The 17,817-nt window shown below is 41.0% G+C and overlaps 1 protein-coding gene across 3 annotated transcripts in view; it reads left to right on the plus strand.

Moving 5' to 3' along the window:
• The first annotated feature begins 2,481 nt into the window (after positions 1-2,481).
• MAP4K3 (mitogen-activated protein kinase kinase kinase kinase 3) overlaps positions 2,482-17,817 on the plus strand; it is a 182,621-nt gene continuing 167,285 nt past the window's right edge. Inside the window, exon 1 of one of the 3 annotated variants that reach the window (XM_081796879.1) lies at positions 2,482-2,861. In XM_081796879.1, coding sequence (XP_081653005.1) covers positions 2,766-2,861 — 96 coding nt within the window. In that variant the 5' untranslated portion in view covers positions 2,482-2,765. The remainder of the gene's footprint in view (positions 2,862-17,817) is intronic. The other 2 variants (XM_006728030.3, XM_006728031.3) reach the window with 2 other exon arrangements.

Consider the following 17,817-nt stretch of genomic DNA (forward strand, 5'->3'; position numbering starts at 1 on the left):
AAAAAAAAATTATGATAATAATACCTATGTCATCAAGTTGTGAGAATTAAATGAGGTAACACATGGAAAGTACTTGGCTCAGTTCCTGGCACCTTGTAGGCACTTGGTGATGTTAGATATTACTATTGTTTTTATTATTGTTATTACGATCACTCACTAGCACTATCTCATAATGCAGTGGGTTGCTTTTGGAAGCAGTGCTTTTGGAAGAAAATACCTTTTTCTGAAGGTATTCAAGTAGCAATAAATTCAGGAGAGATGCTGTAGAAGCAGTTCTTGAACTGAAAAGATTAGATGACTTCTAAGGATGCTTCTAATCATAGAAGAGGGAAGCTATTTCTCGGATTCAAAGAAGTGTGATCATTAGTGTTACTTCTAGCGAAGTTGAGCATTGGAAGAGGAGAAACAAAGACATCGGATTTGGCATCTGCATGTATATATTACAAAGAACAAAATATTTTATTCTTTGTGAGCAGTTAATTGCAAAAGCCCTTTTATTTATGCTGTAACCCATATGGCAAACCAGGCCCTTACATGAAAATCAATCCTTTTTCAAAAGGAATAGCTTGGTCCTGCCAAAATCGAACAAACAAACCTTAAAGACCATTTGAGCCCTACTGAAATGTCTTTTCCCTTTGAAAGAAGTCTATTAGTGATGCAAATGTAAAGTTATCTGCACAGATGATAATCCTAGCAAACAAAACAGTGCTGAGAATTTGGCTTTCCAGAATTAAAAAGGCAGAGAAAGAGCAGAACTAATTCCTATTTGGGATAGTTTATTAGGTCTGCTATCTGAATCCTGGACTAATTATTCTCATGTTTGGTTTAAAGAGGCCAAACAATTCTCCAAATGTGGGCAAGTAAGGCCTGCAGTCTGGGTCCCCAGCAAGTGCCCTAAACAGGCAAAAGCAGGAACGGAATAACATTTATATTCAGGAGTTTAATTCTCAAGATACCAGAGCCTTAAGGTGAGATCTAGCTAGAAGAAATCCAGTGATAAGCACTCACATGGCAGTAATTTACGTGATATGCACATATTACTGATGCTTTAATTCAAAATTAGACAATTGGAGGCTACTTGTATAGGCGAAGAGATGGTCATTTTCCAACATCTTCTAGTCAATAGATACTCAGAAAAACAACTTCTTTGAGAACTTAATAAATATGCAATCTTACTGTAGGCAAAAGGATTGAAAAGATAAAAATGTATAAAGCAGTTAACTATAAGTTGCTTGATTATTATTTGATTATACTTATTTTATCCTTAAGTTTGATAAGACCTAGTTTCTCAGGAGCCACCAGGCATTAGGGAGCACTGGTGGTCAGAAGGTGTGGTGCCTGTGGATATTATAGGAAGGCATTTCTGAAGCAAAACTCAAGGTGCTATCGTCCAAGTGGACATCACCTACTTGATTAAAGCTTTTGGAAATGCCTAGTGGGCAGTTTATTGAGAACAGAAAATTAACCCTCCACATGTTTTCTTGGACAGGTATTAACAGTTGACTGGTGTCCACATAGATTGGACGTAATGCTCACAATCTGGGTCTCACGCAGGGTGGGGCTTTGGGTAGGTAAACTAAAGAGCTTCCGCCACATCATGTGTTTACGTCTCAGGTGCAGGATGGATCTTGTTCACGCTCCACCCTCCACCACCTCTCCTTTGCAAGGTTGCTCCACAGCTTGCACTGTCCCCGCCCGGGTCTTTGATAATCCCGCGTCTCTGGAGGTCAATCACTGCTTCAGTTCTAGACTCTGCCTGCTTCCCACGCCCTCCACTCGGGCTGGTGGGCGCCGCTCAGCGTGTTTTTCCCGCCAGAGCTTCCCATGCCCTACCCACTCCACACGCCTCCTGGTAGCCCTCCAGGCCTGCCCTCTTTTGCACCCCGGCAGGCCAGCTCCAAGGGCCACGAGTGTCCGGTATCAAAGCTAGCACGGCTCGCTTTTCTCAGGGGCTTTCCTCAGGGCCATCCCTTCCCCGCAGTCCCAGAAAAGTCTCTGGTACTCGGCTGTGTCCTATGTGTAGGTGCTTCTAAAAATAAGTTGGGGCCACTGGCTGTCTTGCAAATTAAAACTATACTACCTGCTTAGGGTTGGGACGTGATACAGCAACGTCAAACTTTGCCGTTCGGGGAATCAGAAGCGAATACGAGCTACCTTCTCCCCTCACCCCCAGACCCCCTGAACCCCCCCTACGGCCCCCGGGGCAGTCACGCCTTCCCAGCAAGGCTTGGCCGCTCAAGCGCGGGCCGGCGGCCCGGGAACGCGGCGCGAGTTCGGGGTCCGGTGCTGCGGGACCGCCCGCCCACGCCCGGCAGGCGCGCGGAGCCGGAGCGCGCACGGGGCCGCACGCGCGCGGGGCCGAAGAGCGCTCCCTCCGGGATCGCGGCTGCGCAGTCGGGCCGGAGCCGGGAAAAGGGGGAGGAGGGTGGAGGAGCCGGAGTAAGGGGAGGGGGAGGAGCGGCGAAGGCGGAAGCCATGTTGGAGTTGCACCCCGAGCGAGGGGCTGCGAGCGTTCTCCTCTCCTTGTGGGTGTGACCCGGGTTCGGCGCGGCGGCGGCCGGCGGGCTGCGGGGGCGGGGACGGTTAGCCCGGGCGGCGGCGGCGGCGGCGTGAGAGGAGCGGCGGCGGCGGCCGCAGCGTGGAGCCGGGTGATTGTGACCGCCGGGGGAGCAGGGAGCCGGCCGCGGCTCCCACTCTCCGTGTGGCCCCCTGAGCGCCCCCCCTCCCTTGTCCGGGAGGGAGGCGGGGGGCACCCGGGGCCCGCCATGAACCCCGGCTTCGATCTGTCCCGCCGGAATCCGCAGGAGGACTTCGAGCTGATTCAGCGCATCGGCAGCGGCACCTACGGCGACGTCTACAAGGTGAGGGCGAGGGGCCGCGCGCCGCCGAGGCCGCGGGGGTCGGGACCCGCCGCGGGGAGGGCGGGGGGCGCCGCCACCGTCTGGGCGCCCGCGTCCGCGCTGCCCCTTCGCGGGAGACGCGGGCGCCCGGGAGCTGTGGGGGCCCGGGAGCTGTGGGGGAGGAGGAGGAGGAGGAGCGGGCGCCCGGGGCTCCGCTGCCTTGGAACGAACAAAGGGCCAAACGGGTAACCCCGAGACCTCGGAGCCCTTACCTGAGCGCGCCCCTTGGACGCGCGGTGCCCGGGAAGGGCTGGACGCGCGGAGAGGGTCTGGCTGTTTGTTGCATTGGGCAGGGTCAGTGCGACGAACCAGACGGCGGGGGTTTGGCGTATGTCAAACCTGTGTCCGTCAGACGGACCTGGGACGGCCCGATGTAGGTTTGGCACTGCTGCCCACCGGGCCCGGCACTGGGCAGTCTCCACCCACAGCCCCCCAACCTTTCGCCTCTCAGCATCCGCGTACCATCTTCTTTTAATTTTCCGAATAATGACTTTCGTTTGGAAAAGAAATCTAGTTAGTATAATTTTTTTTTTCCTGTTTTGGAGGAAAAGGCAACTTTGTTTTCTCCTATGTCTCATTAAACTTGCTTTTGTCAGTGACACATACAATTCAGCCTTTTTTTTTTTTTTTTTAAGTGAATTGAGAATACTCAGTAAAGGTACTGGTTTGATGAGGTTAGAATTCAAAATCCATTAGTAGTACAGCATTCCTGTTGTAGAGGGACCCCTTCTAAATGTGGGAGATAAATCACTCTTCCCTGGCCAGCTCAACTCTTGGCCTCGCAGAGACTGCCAAGAAGCGGATAGGGCCAAATGTGGCAGCAGTCTTGATTTAGTGTGTATCTTCTTACTGGTGACTGAGGTGGAACTCCTCCTGTTTCACATAACATCTGAGGATGCACAGAGAAACTTAATTTTACTTTGGAAAGTTTCGTTCTAACTAAACTTTTTGCCTTTACTTGAGTGTAACACGGATGGTGACTCACAGTGCAGCCAGGATTCTGCATTAGTCTTGTTTTGTGGATGATTTGCTGTCTGTCATCATTTGTCTCCTCAGGTTTTCCCATAAGATAACACGGCTGTTTTGTGTACACCTATTAGTATAAGGTACTGGACATCTAAGCACTTGGGTTGTAGCAGGAAAAAAGGTAGACATATTCCTAAGTCTTACTTGGAGTTTATATTTTGGGGGGCGCAAGAGGAACACTAAACACCACTTAGGTTATCTTATTGCAATTTTATTTTGTACTGCCCAGGAGAAAAGAGGATTAGGATTAGGGTTATGAGAGCATGTAACAGGAGGACCTGATCTCCTTTTGGGAGTCAGAGGCAGTGGGGAGAGAAGATTATGCCAGATAGAGGGAGCATAATCTGTGAAGGCTGTGAGGCCCCAAAGAACAGGGGTAAGAATTTGAAAGGCCTCAGTGGCTTGAGCAGCCAGAGAAAGAGAATGGCCCTAGATCATACAGGCCTCTTAGGTCTTTGAGGAGGACAGGTTTTTCTTAAGGCCAATGGGGAGCCATTGTAGGGTTTTATGTAGAGGAGTAAAATTAGATTTAAAAGGTCTACCTGTACTGCAGTGTAGATTGGAGGGGAAAGAACAGTTAGGCAGCCATTGCAGTAGTCCAGGTAAGAATAACCATTGCTGTGTTTTGGAATTGGTGGTGATTATGGGAGTTGAAGTGAATGGATCCAAGGAGATTAGAAGTGTTAGGGGAGTCTAGTTATATTCAGATGAAAAGTTAAAACTTTACTAGTGTGTAAATCCTAGGTGTTAGTGTGTATAGTAAGTTCTTTCCGAGTTCTTTACAAAAATAATTGGCTGTGTATTTACTAATTTAGAAAAAACAGCTGGTAGTTAAGCCATGTGATTAAAAAGTAAAAAAAATTAAGGCCTGTAATTTCCTAAGTACATCTAAGTGCTCTACAGGTGTAAGTTGATTACTCTTGTCATCTGTTTAAAGTAATAATAATGAGAACTAACATTTATGGAGTGCTTATTATTTGCTAGGCACTGCTCTAAGATTTTTCCATGTATTCATTTACTTAGTCCTTACAGCGACTCCATGAAATAGGAGCTATTATTAACTCCATTTTGCATTTGAGGAAATTGAGGCACAAGGAAGTTGTAGTAACTTGCTAAAGTTGGTAAGTGGCAAAGCCACAATTTGAACCTTACCCTTTAGAGACTGCATTCTTTTTTAATTTTATTTTATTTGTTTGAGAGAGACCAGGAGCAGGGGGAGGTGGAGAGGAAGAGGAACAAGCAGACTCCCTGCTGAGAGGGGAGCCCCATGTGGACTCAGTCCCAGGGCTCTGAGATCATGACCTGATGCTGAAGTCGGAGGCTTAACTGGCTGAGCCACCCAGGCGCCCAGAGACTGCATTCTTAACAATAGCACTACTGCTTCTATAAAGATAGGATATGGGCATATAACGTATGACTGAATTTCCAGGGGAGAAATTAAGGCACACCTTTAGTTCAGCATGTGAGTTGTAGCCATACTCTGTGTTAGAGTGGATCTTTAAGCAGTAGTTGGAATACCTAACTCCTGCTGTGCAGCCAGGCCTCATTGTTTTTGTAGAGTCTTCCAAATGGACATCAGATAATAGATGCTGATCCCCGCCTGCCAGCCTCTTCCCATACCAGGGGCCCAAAGCCGAGAAACTCCATGTGGTTTTGGCATCATACCCCCTGCTTGCTAAATAACCCAAAGCTTAAGCTGTTTGTATTTTTGTCTGTAATCATGAGTATAAAGATGACGGTTTTTTTGTATTTGTTCTGCTGTTTTAGATTTTTCTTATTTATACAAATTGTGTTGATTAGAGAGGAGTGCATTAGAGGGTTTGTTTTCAAAAGCCAGTATGTATAATTTGTGTTTAGGTGCTAAAAATGGAATGATCAGATTAAGTAAGTAAGTTAGAGACCTAATTATTTATAGTCACTCTTAGAAGGTGGGTATTTCAAGGAATTTTTATTTTAAAAACTGTATCCTACCCAGTGTAATAATATGTTTATTTAAGGTGACATGGTTTAGTTAAAAAGCACTGAAGTAGAATATGGAAGATCTGGAATTTATTAGCTATGTGGCCTCTCAGCTGTTTTGTTGTGAAGGTGTTATTATCATTGTATGCCCTTCTGTTTATGGTGTTAGATAAATGACTTGAGTTTTACTCAACCAGTAAGTTTTCATGTTTTCAAGGCCAAAAAGTACAAGTATACATTTTCTCTGCACTATCTTAAAGTACATGGAAAATACAGTTTTTAAAAAAGTCATACTTTTAAATGTCCTGTAACTCTGTGGCCTTCATCTGTGAGATGAAGTTTGTAGCCGGGATTACTTAGGGACCTAGGAGTTGACAACTAGAGAGCTCAGTGGTTGGGCCTCAGGAGGCCCGTGAAGCCCTCTGAAATTAATAGGTTTAATATTGTGTGTGTGTGTTTTTCTGTGGAGATGGCCTTATAGCATTCATTACATTTACAAAAAAAAAGAATGAATCATCTCAAGGTTTGTCATTTCAAAGAGTTCTCTTGGAGAAATTCGGTAGTTCTATACCAGATCACATAATCAACATCTATCAACATTAATAGGATTTTCACACGCATTGTGCTGGTATTTAACAGGCAGTTTTTCAGTTGGATTTGCCTTATTCCTACCCATGTCTTGATGTTTTTCTAGATTTATTGCTGGAGAGAAGCAGAAGATACTAAAACTGGAGATGGACTAAGGCAAGGATGTTTCAAAGACCAGTCTTATTACTGTGTATCTAAGGAAGTATCTTGTCTAGTCTCATGACTTCAGCTTGATCCCTGTGAACTACTCCCAGATGTCTCCAGCTTGTGCTTCCTCCTGAGCTCTATAAGCCCACTGTCTACCTGATCTCTTCACAGACTACATCTACTTCCAAATGGGCCTTTCCTTGTATCCCACTTTTGTCCAAAGCTCCAGTTGTTGATAGTTTGCTAAGACTTGGGGCCTTGGAATCATCTTTTGTTTTGGACAGGACTTCGTAGGCATTTCAGAATGTGGTGGGGATGCTCCAGGGAAAGCATTACTAGGAGTATACTGAAGATTGAGAAGTCATACGGTATAGAAACCTGTTAAGTGTTGCTTAATCCAGCAAACTCCTAACTACTTGACCGTGGGATTCTTTTTCTTTGTAATACATAGTGCTTGTCCTTAGAATTAGTGTCTTGTAGAGAACATGCTTTGGAAATGTTGATACTGATTTTATCTGTGTGTGTTTGGAAGCCATTCCTCATGAAGCAGAGGCTGCAATGTTGCTAAGCTCCAGAACCATTCACATGGTAGTTTATGTAAACAGAGTCTCTATGAAAGCTGACAGGAAAAAAATGGAAGATTGGGCAGTGAAATCAGGAAATTAATTTGTTCAAGCATTTAGTGAATTGTGTTGGCTTATTTGTAGTTCTGTATCTTTCAAGGTGTTCTGATTAGTATCATCAAAGACTAATTCTTTCATTATAGTCGGTGTGTATAAGACTGGAATACTGAGTTCTGAAACCTGACTTTTGTTGAGGAACATGAATACCTTAAGCAATTAGAAAAGAATAGCTGAAGGAAAATAAAGCATGATTGTCTGGGATTATGCTTATTTTTTACTTTCATGGAGGACAAAGTCTAGAGGGACCTGAGGAAATGGTCCTAAACTTCAGAAAGCTTAAGTATTTAAGGTAAATTAAGGTAGAATTTTTCAGCGTCAGTATTTATTCGAGATGGAAAGAGACAGTGGAACAGATTGTGGGATCATTTCTCTTGAGAGCTTTCAAAAAACAGTAGAACAGGTTATCTGACTTTGATATGGATCTGATCCCCTAAAGGAAGTGTTTACCTCCAAGATTTGATGTATATATGTATTTCTTGTGAAAGAACATCTAATACGTTATTTTGCATGGAGAGTGAATAGTTGCTAGTTCTCTCTTGAGAGTACATTGAATAACCATCCTACATTGAAGAGCTGTAATATGAAAGGGAATGTGTTAGGGACTATGAGTGGAGGAGAAAAATGACAAGACTTGGCGCTTGGTATTTATAGGGACATAAAATGTGTACCTACTTTTAGTTATCAGAGTTAGATCAAAACCTTGTTGATATTTTCTTTTCTAGCATATTAACACTCTTACTGGCTGAGAGATTGTCTAGACACTCCATAATCTGGACAACCGACCTCTCTGTAGCTTAGCAAAGTGGTTTAAGAGCTGGGCTCTGGAGTCAGACTGCCTGGTTTCACCACCATTAGCCAATTACTTTAATCCTTTTCTCTGTGCCTTACTTTACTCAACTGTAAAGAAGAAATGCTTAGAATAGTATTTAGGACTGTGCCTGACACACAATACTCTGTAATCATTAAGTGCTCTAGTATCACTTATTATTATATATTTCTCCTGCTACTGTCCTAACATACCTTGCTTCTCATGCTCCTGCCTCAGGGTTTTTGTACTTGGTGTTCTGCCCTCCCCCAATAGCTGTATGGTTTGCTTCTTCTTTTCCCTTGGGTCCCAGCTCAAGTGTCACCTTTAAATATGTTTGTTCCTTACCACCCTATAGGAAACAGCACCCTACTCTCACTTTCCATCTTTAGCAGGGATGGATCCAGATTTTGATAGGTTTGGGGGGTCCTCATTAAGTAAACAAATAAATTAGAGTAAAAAATTTGGTATGAAAGTTAATATTTATTTAGAATGAGAAAAGATGTCCCAACAAGATGCTGTAACCTTAGAGTCAGGTCCTTTTCTTCTGAGGTTTCTTTAGGCGTTTACTCAGAAATGCACTCATGAGATGCTCGCTGTTAGCACACTGGCTGCCACTGGTCACCTTCTGTGGCATTCCTCATGTCCCAGTAATTCTGAAGCACTCATGGGCCCGTGTGAGTGGGGGAGGCTGAACTTTGAGGTCTGTTAGCTTTATAGAAAGTTTACCTCTGCTCTTTACCTAATTTTCATTTTATTATGATATCTGTCACCTTATATTTAGTTGTGTATTACCTTTCTCTTCCCACTATAGTGTAAATCCAAGAAGCTGGTGGTTTTGTTTTGTTCACTGCTGTGTTCTAGAGCCTAGAAGAGTACCTGGCACATATTAGATTCTCGGTTCATATTTGTGGAATGAATGAATGAACTGACTTGAAGGGGACAAACCATATGCAACATGAGTTTAGAGAAAGGAGATCATTGTTTCTGGTTGGGAGAAATCATAGCACGTTTTACAGAAAAGATGATGTATTGGGCTTGTTCTTGTTCTGGCAGTAGTGGGTACAGAATGAATTAAGCACTGTGGATTATTATTAGGCCTAAACTAAATCGGTAGGCTTAATGTATCTTTTGCATATTAAGTGATGGTCATACCTGTTTTGTGCATATGAAGATATTCTGTCATTTTAAACTAAAGACCTTTAGTGACTAGTGAATATATGTAGCTGTTACATACTGGTTTTATTTTGTTTTTTTGTGTTTTGTTTCTAACAGAATTGGGCTTTTAGGAAAGGATTTTGTTCAGTACCAAAAGGCCCTATATTCAAGAGATGAGAACATGTTTGTTTTCTGCTTTAGCTTTGTTTTTTAGTCTTTTTTGTTCTGGAAGATGCCATGTTTCAGAATTCCAGGCTGCCTTGACATGAGATTATAGGTTTGGATTCCTAGTGTAACAATGTGTTTTTTACCTTAGTCCTTAAACGCTGTGGAAGAATTTTAGATTTGACTATGAATTTTAGTCATGTTCAAATAACATATTTATTTTGTTTGATTAAAGTCTTGTTAGAAGGTTGAGATGATCATCCCCCCTCTCCTGGTGAAAGAATCTTCCTACATGGCCTGTAGACTATAAAGTACAGACTTGTAAGCCTAAAATTCAAGGAATTGTCCTTTTTGCCCCCCTGGCCCTTAAGAATGAGTTAAGTTTAGGTAGCTGGGAGGGGACAGAAAGAAAGAGAAAGTAGGCAGAGAAGGGAATGGGGATGTTGGTATTCCCAGGTATGTGTAACTACAGGGGTGGATAAAGGCTTGGGAGAACACAGAAGGCTTGTGTTGGGGAGCATGGAGAAACAAGATTTGCTAGATAAGGTAGGGCCAATTTATAAACTTGGAAGCTAGATAAAGTCATTTAGATATGAAGTGGTAGGATGTTGGGAGCTTTAAAGGTTTCTGTACAAGGAGTAATGCTGAAAGTGCTCAGGATTATTCTGACAGTCATGATGAGAATGGATCAGAGAGGAAAGATGGAAATAACCTGCTAAGTGAAATCTGCGATCCTCCAATTTTTGGTTTCAGAGGCCCTTTATGCCATTGAGAACTCCAAGATTGTGTATGCTAGTTACATCTATTGCTATTGACTCTATTAGCAGTAACACCTGAGAAGTTTAATACTTGGTTAAATAGAAGACAGATTCTCAATTCTACTTCTTTTTTAAGATTTTATTTATTTGTCAGGGGGGGAGAGAGAGAGAGAGAGCGCATGCGCCCATGAGCACAAGCAGGGGGAGTGGCAGGTAGAGGGAGAAGCAGGTCCCTGCTGAGCAAGGACCCCCACGCGGGACTTGATCCTAGGACCCCGGGATCATGACCTGAGCCGAAGGCAGACTCTTAACTGACTGAGCCACTCAGGTGCCCCATCATTAGTTCATTTTCAATAAAATGTCAGCATGAATAACCAGTTTCCCAGTTCTTTCAAATAAAAATGGTGTCCTGTGGAAAAAGTGGCTAGTTCAGTTTGCAACTCAAAATCACACATGCTGTTCTTTGAGCCAACCATTGTGCTTTGGTATGCAATGGAAGTGTTTTATGTATTTCATCAAATAGAATATCAAAATGACTTGTATTAAGGGTTAGGAGTTAATAAAAGTAGTAATGTTTATGCTTCAGTAAGGACATTCTTCAGTGAAACTGGCTTTTTTTTTTCCTTTTGAGTGCACGGCAGTGAAGAATACAGTGATTGGTGGTACATTGTGGGGCTACTGCTTTGATTGGTGCCAAGTCACCAGCAGTTTTATCACCATTGCTTTTGCTCTGTTGTGCAAATGTCAACACAGTAAAAGGGGGCAAATAACGTTTTCATATTGTTATGAAAATCACTTTGACCTTTCAGACCCTCAAGAAAGAATTCTAGGGGCTCTCAAGGATTCATAGAATTGTGCTAGAGTATGTGGAGTAAGCGAAGGGTGAGGTAAGTGATGATGGAGCAAACAGAGTGAAAAGTAGTAGAGAATGGAAAGGAAGGAATTGATGAGAAGCATCTTGGAGAAACATTTGATGGGGCTCTGTGAAGAAATACGAGGATGGAGAAAGATGATTTGAAAAGGACTTCAAAATTTTAAGCCAGACTGAGGAGCACATAAAATATTGGTTCAAATAAACTAGTAGTGGGAGAATGATGTCAGTTACAAAGACAGTAAAGTTGAGAGGGAGGAGCTATGGTGGAAGTTAAGATATTAGAGAGTAAAGAGATACCTGTGAGATTTCGTTTCATTATTTTCTTGGCAGTAATTTCTCTAAAGAAACACTAATAGTGACTTTTCCATTTTCTATGGAGTGTAACGATTCTTTAGCAGTGTCTTTAGGACTAATGGAAATTGATAAGGGTCAGTACCTTTCTCCTAGCTCTTACTGACGGATTGCTAGAAGATCTGCAAAGATGTCTTCCTGTCGAACAGTGCTACAGATCTGGAGGGTAATTGATGTAAGAATTAGTGAGTGGAACAGTAGAATATGGGATAGATGTTTTTATTGTGGCATACATTTTTAAAAAGATGTATTTATTTTTTAGAGAGAGAGAGCACACAGCAGGGAGGGGCAGAGGGAGAGGAAGAGAGTGTCTCAAACAGACTATTTGGATGGTATTCAGTACATTTTCTTATATTTCCCCCTCTTTCTCCATCCGACCAAGAGTAGGATGCTAAACTGAATGCACCACCCAGGCTCCCCTATCGTGACATACATTTTTAAAATCTTGTTTTGTTCTTATTATGACATATATATTATGTGTACATACATGTTTTTAAATAATAACAATTAATAATTTAAAAAATAATGACCTAATTCCCAAGAGGTAAGTACTGAGTATTTTGATGTATTTTTTCTGTTTTTTTATAGACAAATAAAAGCTTGTATGCTGTTATATATTTCTAAGATAAAATTACAGTGTACTTACAGTGAAATGTATAGATCTTGTTTCAGTTAGAAGAGTTTTGACATACATAAAACTGTGTAACCCACACCCTTATTAACATAGACCATTTCCTTAACCTCAGAGAGTTCCCTCATGCCCCTTCCCAGTCAGTCTCACACGCCTCTCCCCCCTAGCAATCACTGTTCTGATTTGTCACTGTAAAAGCTCTTTTAGGGCTTCATGTAAATGAATTACAAATGAATTGCCTTAGCACCTTTGACGGTACGTGTATGGGGATATTCTGGACTCTGTTCTGTTCGGTTGAGCCGTGTGGCTGTACCGCTGCCCGTGCATCACCGTCTTGCTTTATGGGTAAGTCTTGGATTCAGGTAGTGAGTCTCCCGACTCTGTTCTGTTTTTTCAAAATTGTCCCATTTATTTTAAGTCCTTTTTTTTTATATGAATTTTAGTTTTATTTTTTTTAAAGATTTTATTTTTATTTGAGAGAGAGAGCACAAGAGCGGGGCGGGTCCAGGGGAGAAGCACACTCCCTGTTGAGCAGGGAGCCCCATGCAGGACTCGATCCCGGGATTCCGGAATCGTGACCTGAGCCGAAGGCAGTCGCTTAACCGACTGAGCCACCCAGGCGCCCTCCATGTGAGTTTTAGAATCACTTTTCAGATTATATAAAAACGTCTGCTGGGATTTTGAATGTTTTAACTTTTTATTTTGAAATAATTGTAAACTCATAGGAAGTTGCAAAAAGCGTGCAAAGAGGTCTCCTATATACCAAACATCCAGCTTCCCCCAATAGTGACATCTTTATATATGACTGTAGTGCATTATCAAAACCAGGAGCTTGATTGCCACAGTGCAATTAACTAGACCTTAGATTTCACCACTGTTTCATGCTCTCTCTCTCTCTCTCTTTTTTTTTTTGTCTTTGTGCATAATTTTGTGACATTTTGTCATGTAGATAGCCTGCTGGGTTTTATTGGGATTACGTAGGATTTGCAGCTCAATTTGTGGAAATTTGAGATCTTAACAGCATTGAGTCTTCTGATATATGAATATATTATTTCTCTCCATTTATTTAGATCTTCTTTATCTTATCAATGTTTTGCTTTTCTTTTACCTTCTAAATTTTATCCTTAGCCTTTTCTTCTAATATTGTAGTAAAAGATAGTTATTATGTAATACTTCTTCACGATGGTGCAGTAATCAAAATGTGGGGCACATTTTCAGTTTTTATTAAAATCTTCTCCATATTAGTGATGTCTGACTTCCTTTCACTTGACTTTGTACATTTTAGCTCTGAGCATGTGGACTCCTTTTAAAATTGGCAAACATGAAAAGAAAAGAAAATGGGAAATGACTTTAAAATCTGTTCACTTTAGCTTTCTTATCTAAAGATGAAAACAAAGTCGTTAAAAACCTGAGATATTTTTATATATGAGATATGTGTTTATGTGTGCATATTTTGCAGATTTCATATTTTTTGAACTTATTGAAGAAAAATAACTTAAAATTTGCTTCATCCTTAAGTGAATAATCAACACTGTGCCAGATTGTTTAGGAGATTTTAAAAAATTTCTTTCTGATTTTGAGGAGTTTATGCTCAGATTGAAGAAACAAAATATGCCTAAATGGAACATTTAAGGAACATTTCTTTTTTTTTTTGAAAGATTTTATTTATTTATTTGACAGAGACACAGCGAAAGAGGGAACATAAGCAGGGGGAGTGGGGGAGGGAGAAGCAGGCCCCCCGCCGAGCAGGGAGCCCGATGCGGGACTCGATCCCAGGATCCTGGGATCATGACCTGAGCCAAAGGCAGACGCTTAACGACTGAGCCACCCAGGCACCCCTTAAGGAACATTTCTAAGGCAGGATTTTAACAATTAAAAAAACAATGACATATTATAAATTCTATAGAAATTCAATTTAAGGGTAAGATCAGCTGGGGTTAGTCTGGTAAAGACTTCCTGGAAGAGCATATCTTGACCTAGGACTTAATGAAATATCGGGTTTGCATTTGTAAAGAACTGTGGAGGAAACAATTCCAAAAGAGAATTTTATATTTACAAAATATGGGTAAAGATACTGCTGTGGGGGGGGCGCCTGGGTGGCTCAGCTGGTTGATTTCAGCTTGGGTCATGGTCTCAGGGTTGTGGGATTGAGACCCTCATCAGGCTCCATGCTCAGTGTGGAGTCTGCTTAAGATTCTCTTTCCCCTCTCCTTCCCCCTGCATGAGCTCACACTCTCTCTCTCTCTCTCTCAATAAACAAACAAATAAATGAAATCTCAAAAAAAAAAAACTGCTGGGCGCCTGGGTGGCTCAGTTGGTTAAGCGACTGCCTTCAGCTCAGGTCATGATCCTGGAGTCCCAGGATCCAGTCCCGCATCGGGCTCCCTGCTCGGCGGGGAGTCTGCTTCTCCCTCTGACCCTTCCCTCTCTCATGCTCTCTCTATCTCATTCTCTCTCAAATGAATAAATAAAATCTTTAAAAAAAAAAAAAAAAAAAAAACTGCTGGGGGACCAAAGTGGGCAGAGGTTACAGACAGCCATTCTGACAAAGAAAGGGTTCATATTAGGAAATGTGATGGATAATGTTTCAGATACCTAAGATACAGACAAATGAATGCCAACTGAAGAATATGAACTCATTTATGATTTACAGTATAAAATTTTCCAAATTCATTAGGGCCAATCTTCTCTTTCTAACCTGCTTAAGTCACTCTTTGGATGGTATTCAGTGCATTGTCTTATATTTCCCCCTCTTTCTCCTCTATTGAGTTAAAAGTTATACATTTTATTTTTACACTTTTGGTGGTTACCTTAAAATTTGAACATGCATAATAAGGTTAATCAATATCTCTGTTTTCGGGTTGCCTGAGTGGCTCAGTTGGTTAAGTGTCTGCCTTCAGCTCAGGTCATGATTCCAGGGTCCTGGGATCAAGTTCCACACCCTGCTCCTTGCTCAGCAAGGACCATGCTTCTCCCTCTCCCACTCCCCCTGCTTGTGTTCCCTCTTTCGCTGTGTCTCTGTCAAATAAATAAAAAAATAACATCTTAAAAAAAAAAGAATAATTAAAAAAATCTGTTTTCTTTCTGGTAAGTACATGGACTTTAGAATGCCTAATTCAATTGTCTCCTTCCTTTTAGTGTTGTCTCTTATTTTGGTTTACATTGTTTTATATCTCCCTGATTAGTGTTTATTAACATTATTTTATACAGATAGTTCTCCTTTACATTTACCCATATGTGTTTTCAATTTCATTGCTTACCATTGTGTCTAGGCATTATACTCCTGCATTCTGGGTTCAGTATTTCTCCTGGTGAGCATTATTTGGAAGGGTTCTTTTTTTCTTTCTGTCTTTCTTTTTTTATCTTCTTTCTCTGTTTCTTTCTCTTTCAAGTGAGGGACTGTGCAAGGTGAACTCAATCTTTTTTTTTTTCCTCTAGAAAATGTCATTATTGTGTCTTTACTTTCAAATCATAATATAACATGGTATAGAACTCTCAAGTTGACAGTTACTTTCTCTCAGAACTTTGTTTGTTTATTTATTTATTTGACGGAGAGACACAGTGAGAGAGGGAAAACAAGCATGGGGGAGTGGGAGAGGGAGAAGCAGGCTTCCCGTGGAGCAGGGAGCCCAATGCGGGGCTCCATTCCAGGACCCTCAGATCATGACCTGAGCTGAAGGCAGACACTTAATGACTGAGCTACCCAGGCACCCCTCTCTCAGAACTTTGAAGATACTCTGTTGTCTTCTGGTTATCTGTTGCTAAGAGGTCTGTTGTCATAAAATAAAATGATAAAAAAAAAAGAAGTCTGTTATCAATTGTTTCTTGTAGCTCATCTATTTTTTCCTCTCTGATTGACTTTTTAAAAAAGCATACAATAGGAGAGAGATAGGATATTTCTTTATTTCACCATGTCCCATAATGTCATGATTTTTCCAACTCTTTATTCTGTGTCTTGTATTATGGTTCATATATTTAGTATCTTAATTTGTGTCTGTGTATAATCTCTTGTTGCTTTTAAAAAATCCTTTTTTGGGGGGGAAATAATTTGAACTCATAGGAAAATTGTAAGAATAATATGAAGAACTCTTTTACACCCTTACCCACATTCACCAGTGGTTAACACTTTGCCACATATGCTTTATCACATTTTCTCTCTCTCTCTGTACATACTATTTTTTTTAATCTGAACCATTTGGGAGTAGGTTGCAGACATTATGCTCCTTTACCCATAAACATTCAATGTATATTTCTCAAAATAAATATATTCACTTAAATAAAACCACAGTACAGTTATCAAAATCAGAAAATTTTAATATTAATACAATACTGTTAATCTGATTTATAGGTCTTATTCAGATTTCTACCAATGGTCCTAATGATATCCACAATAGCATTTTCCTCCTAGTCCAGAAGCCAATCCAAGATCATACATCACTTTTAGTTTCCAAGACTTTTCAGTCTCCTTTTAATCTGGAATAGTTTTTCAGACTTTTTTTGTCTTTCTAGACACTGGCACTTTTTAGGAGTACACATCATTTATTTTGTTGACTGTCCTTCATTTTTGGTATATCTGGTGTTTCTTTTGTTCAAATTCAGGTTATGCATTTTTGGCAGAAATGTATGTAAGTGATATGTCCTCTCAATATCAGGAGGCATGTGATGCTCACTTGTTCCATTATTAATATTAGTTTTGATCACTTGGTTACATGGATCTGCCAGGTTTCTTCAGTATAAAGTTATTTTTTCCTTTTGTAGTTAATAAATAATTTGTGGGGAGATTTTAAGACTGTATAGTATCTCCTTCCTCATCTAACTTGCACCATTAATTTTAATGTCCATTGATGAGTCATACTTGAGTTAATACTGTTATGGTGTGAAATAGTGCTTTTCTAATTCCATTAATTTCTTCTGCATTTATTAGTTGACATTCTATTGTGATGAAGAGCTTTTACTTTATTTTTGGACTTATGGATTTTTATTTTTTTCATTGGGTTCTAATTCATCACTGTAATTTATTTTGATGTTCGAACTATTTCAGATTTGGTCATTTGGATTCTGTCTTAGTTCAGGCTGTCAAAACAAAATATCATAGACTGGGTGGCTTAAGCAACAAAATTTATTTTCTTATAGTTCTGGAGACTGGAAGTCTTAAGACCAGGATGTGCCAGCACAGTTGGTTTCTGGTGAGAAATTCCTAATTTACAGATGGCCACCTTCTCACTATGCTGACAAGGCAGAGAATGACAGAAGCTCTCTGGGCACTAATCTCAGCATGAGGGTCCCCACCCTCATGGCCTCATCTAAACCTAACTATATGCCAAAGCCCCATGTCCAAAAACCATCACTTTGGAGGTTAGGACTTCAACGTACAATTTGGTGTGTGGGGTGGAGCACACTTCAGTTTTTTGTTTTGTTTTGGAGCCCAGCGTGGGGCCTGAACTCAAGAGCTTAAGATCAAAACCTGAGTTGAGATCAGGAGTTGGATGCTTAACCAACTGAGTCACCCCTGCACCCCTTTTGTTTTTTAAATTTTAATAGTTCTATTTTTAGAAGCTCTTTTATTATTTTTCAAGTCTGTGTATTTATTTTACATGGTTTCTTGTTCTTAGAGTTTTGATTCCTTTTTCTGCCTTTGATTATTTTAACATACTTAACATACTCTTTCAAATTACCATTCTCTCTTCTCAGATTTTGAGGATTTTTAATCTTGCTGTTTGTTGTTGTGTTTGCTGACTCATGGTAGATTTTTATTTTAATTCTGAATTCATC

Source organism: Leptonychotes weddellii, chromosome 10, assembly GCF_054177405.1.
Source record: "Leptonychotes weddellii isolate Sample4059 chromosome 10, ASM5417740v2, whole genome shotgun sequence".
NCBI lineage: Eukaryota > Metazoa > Chordata > Mammalia > Carnivora > Phocidae > Leptonychotes > Leptonychotes weddellii.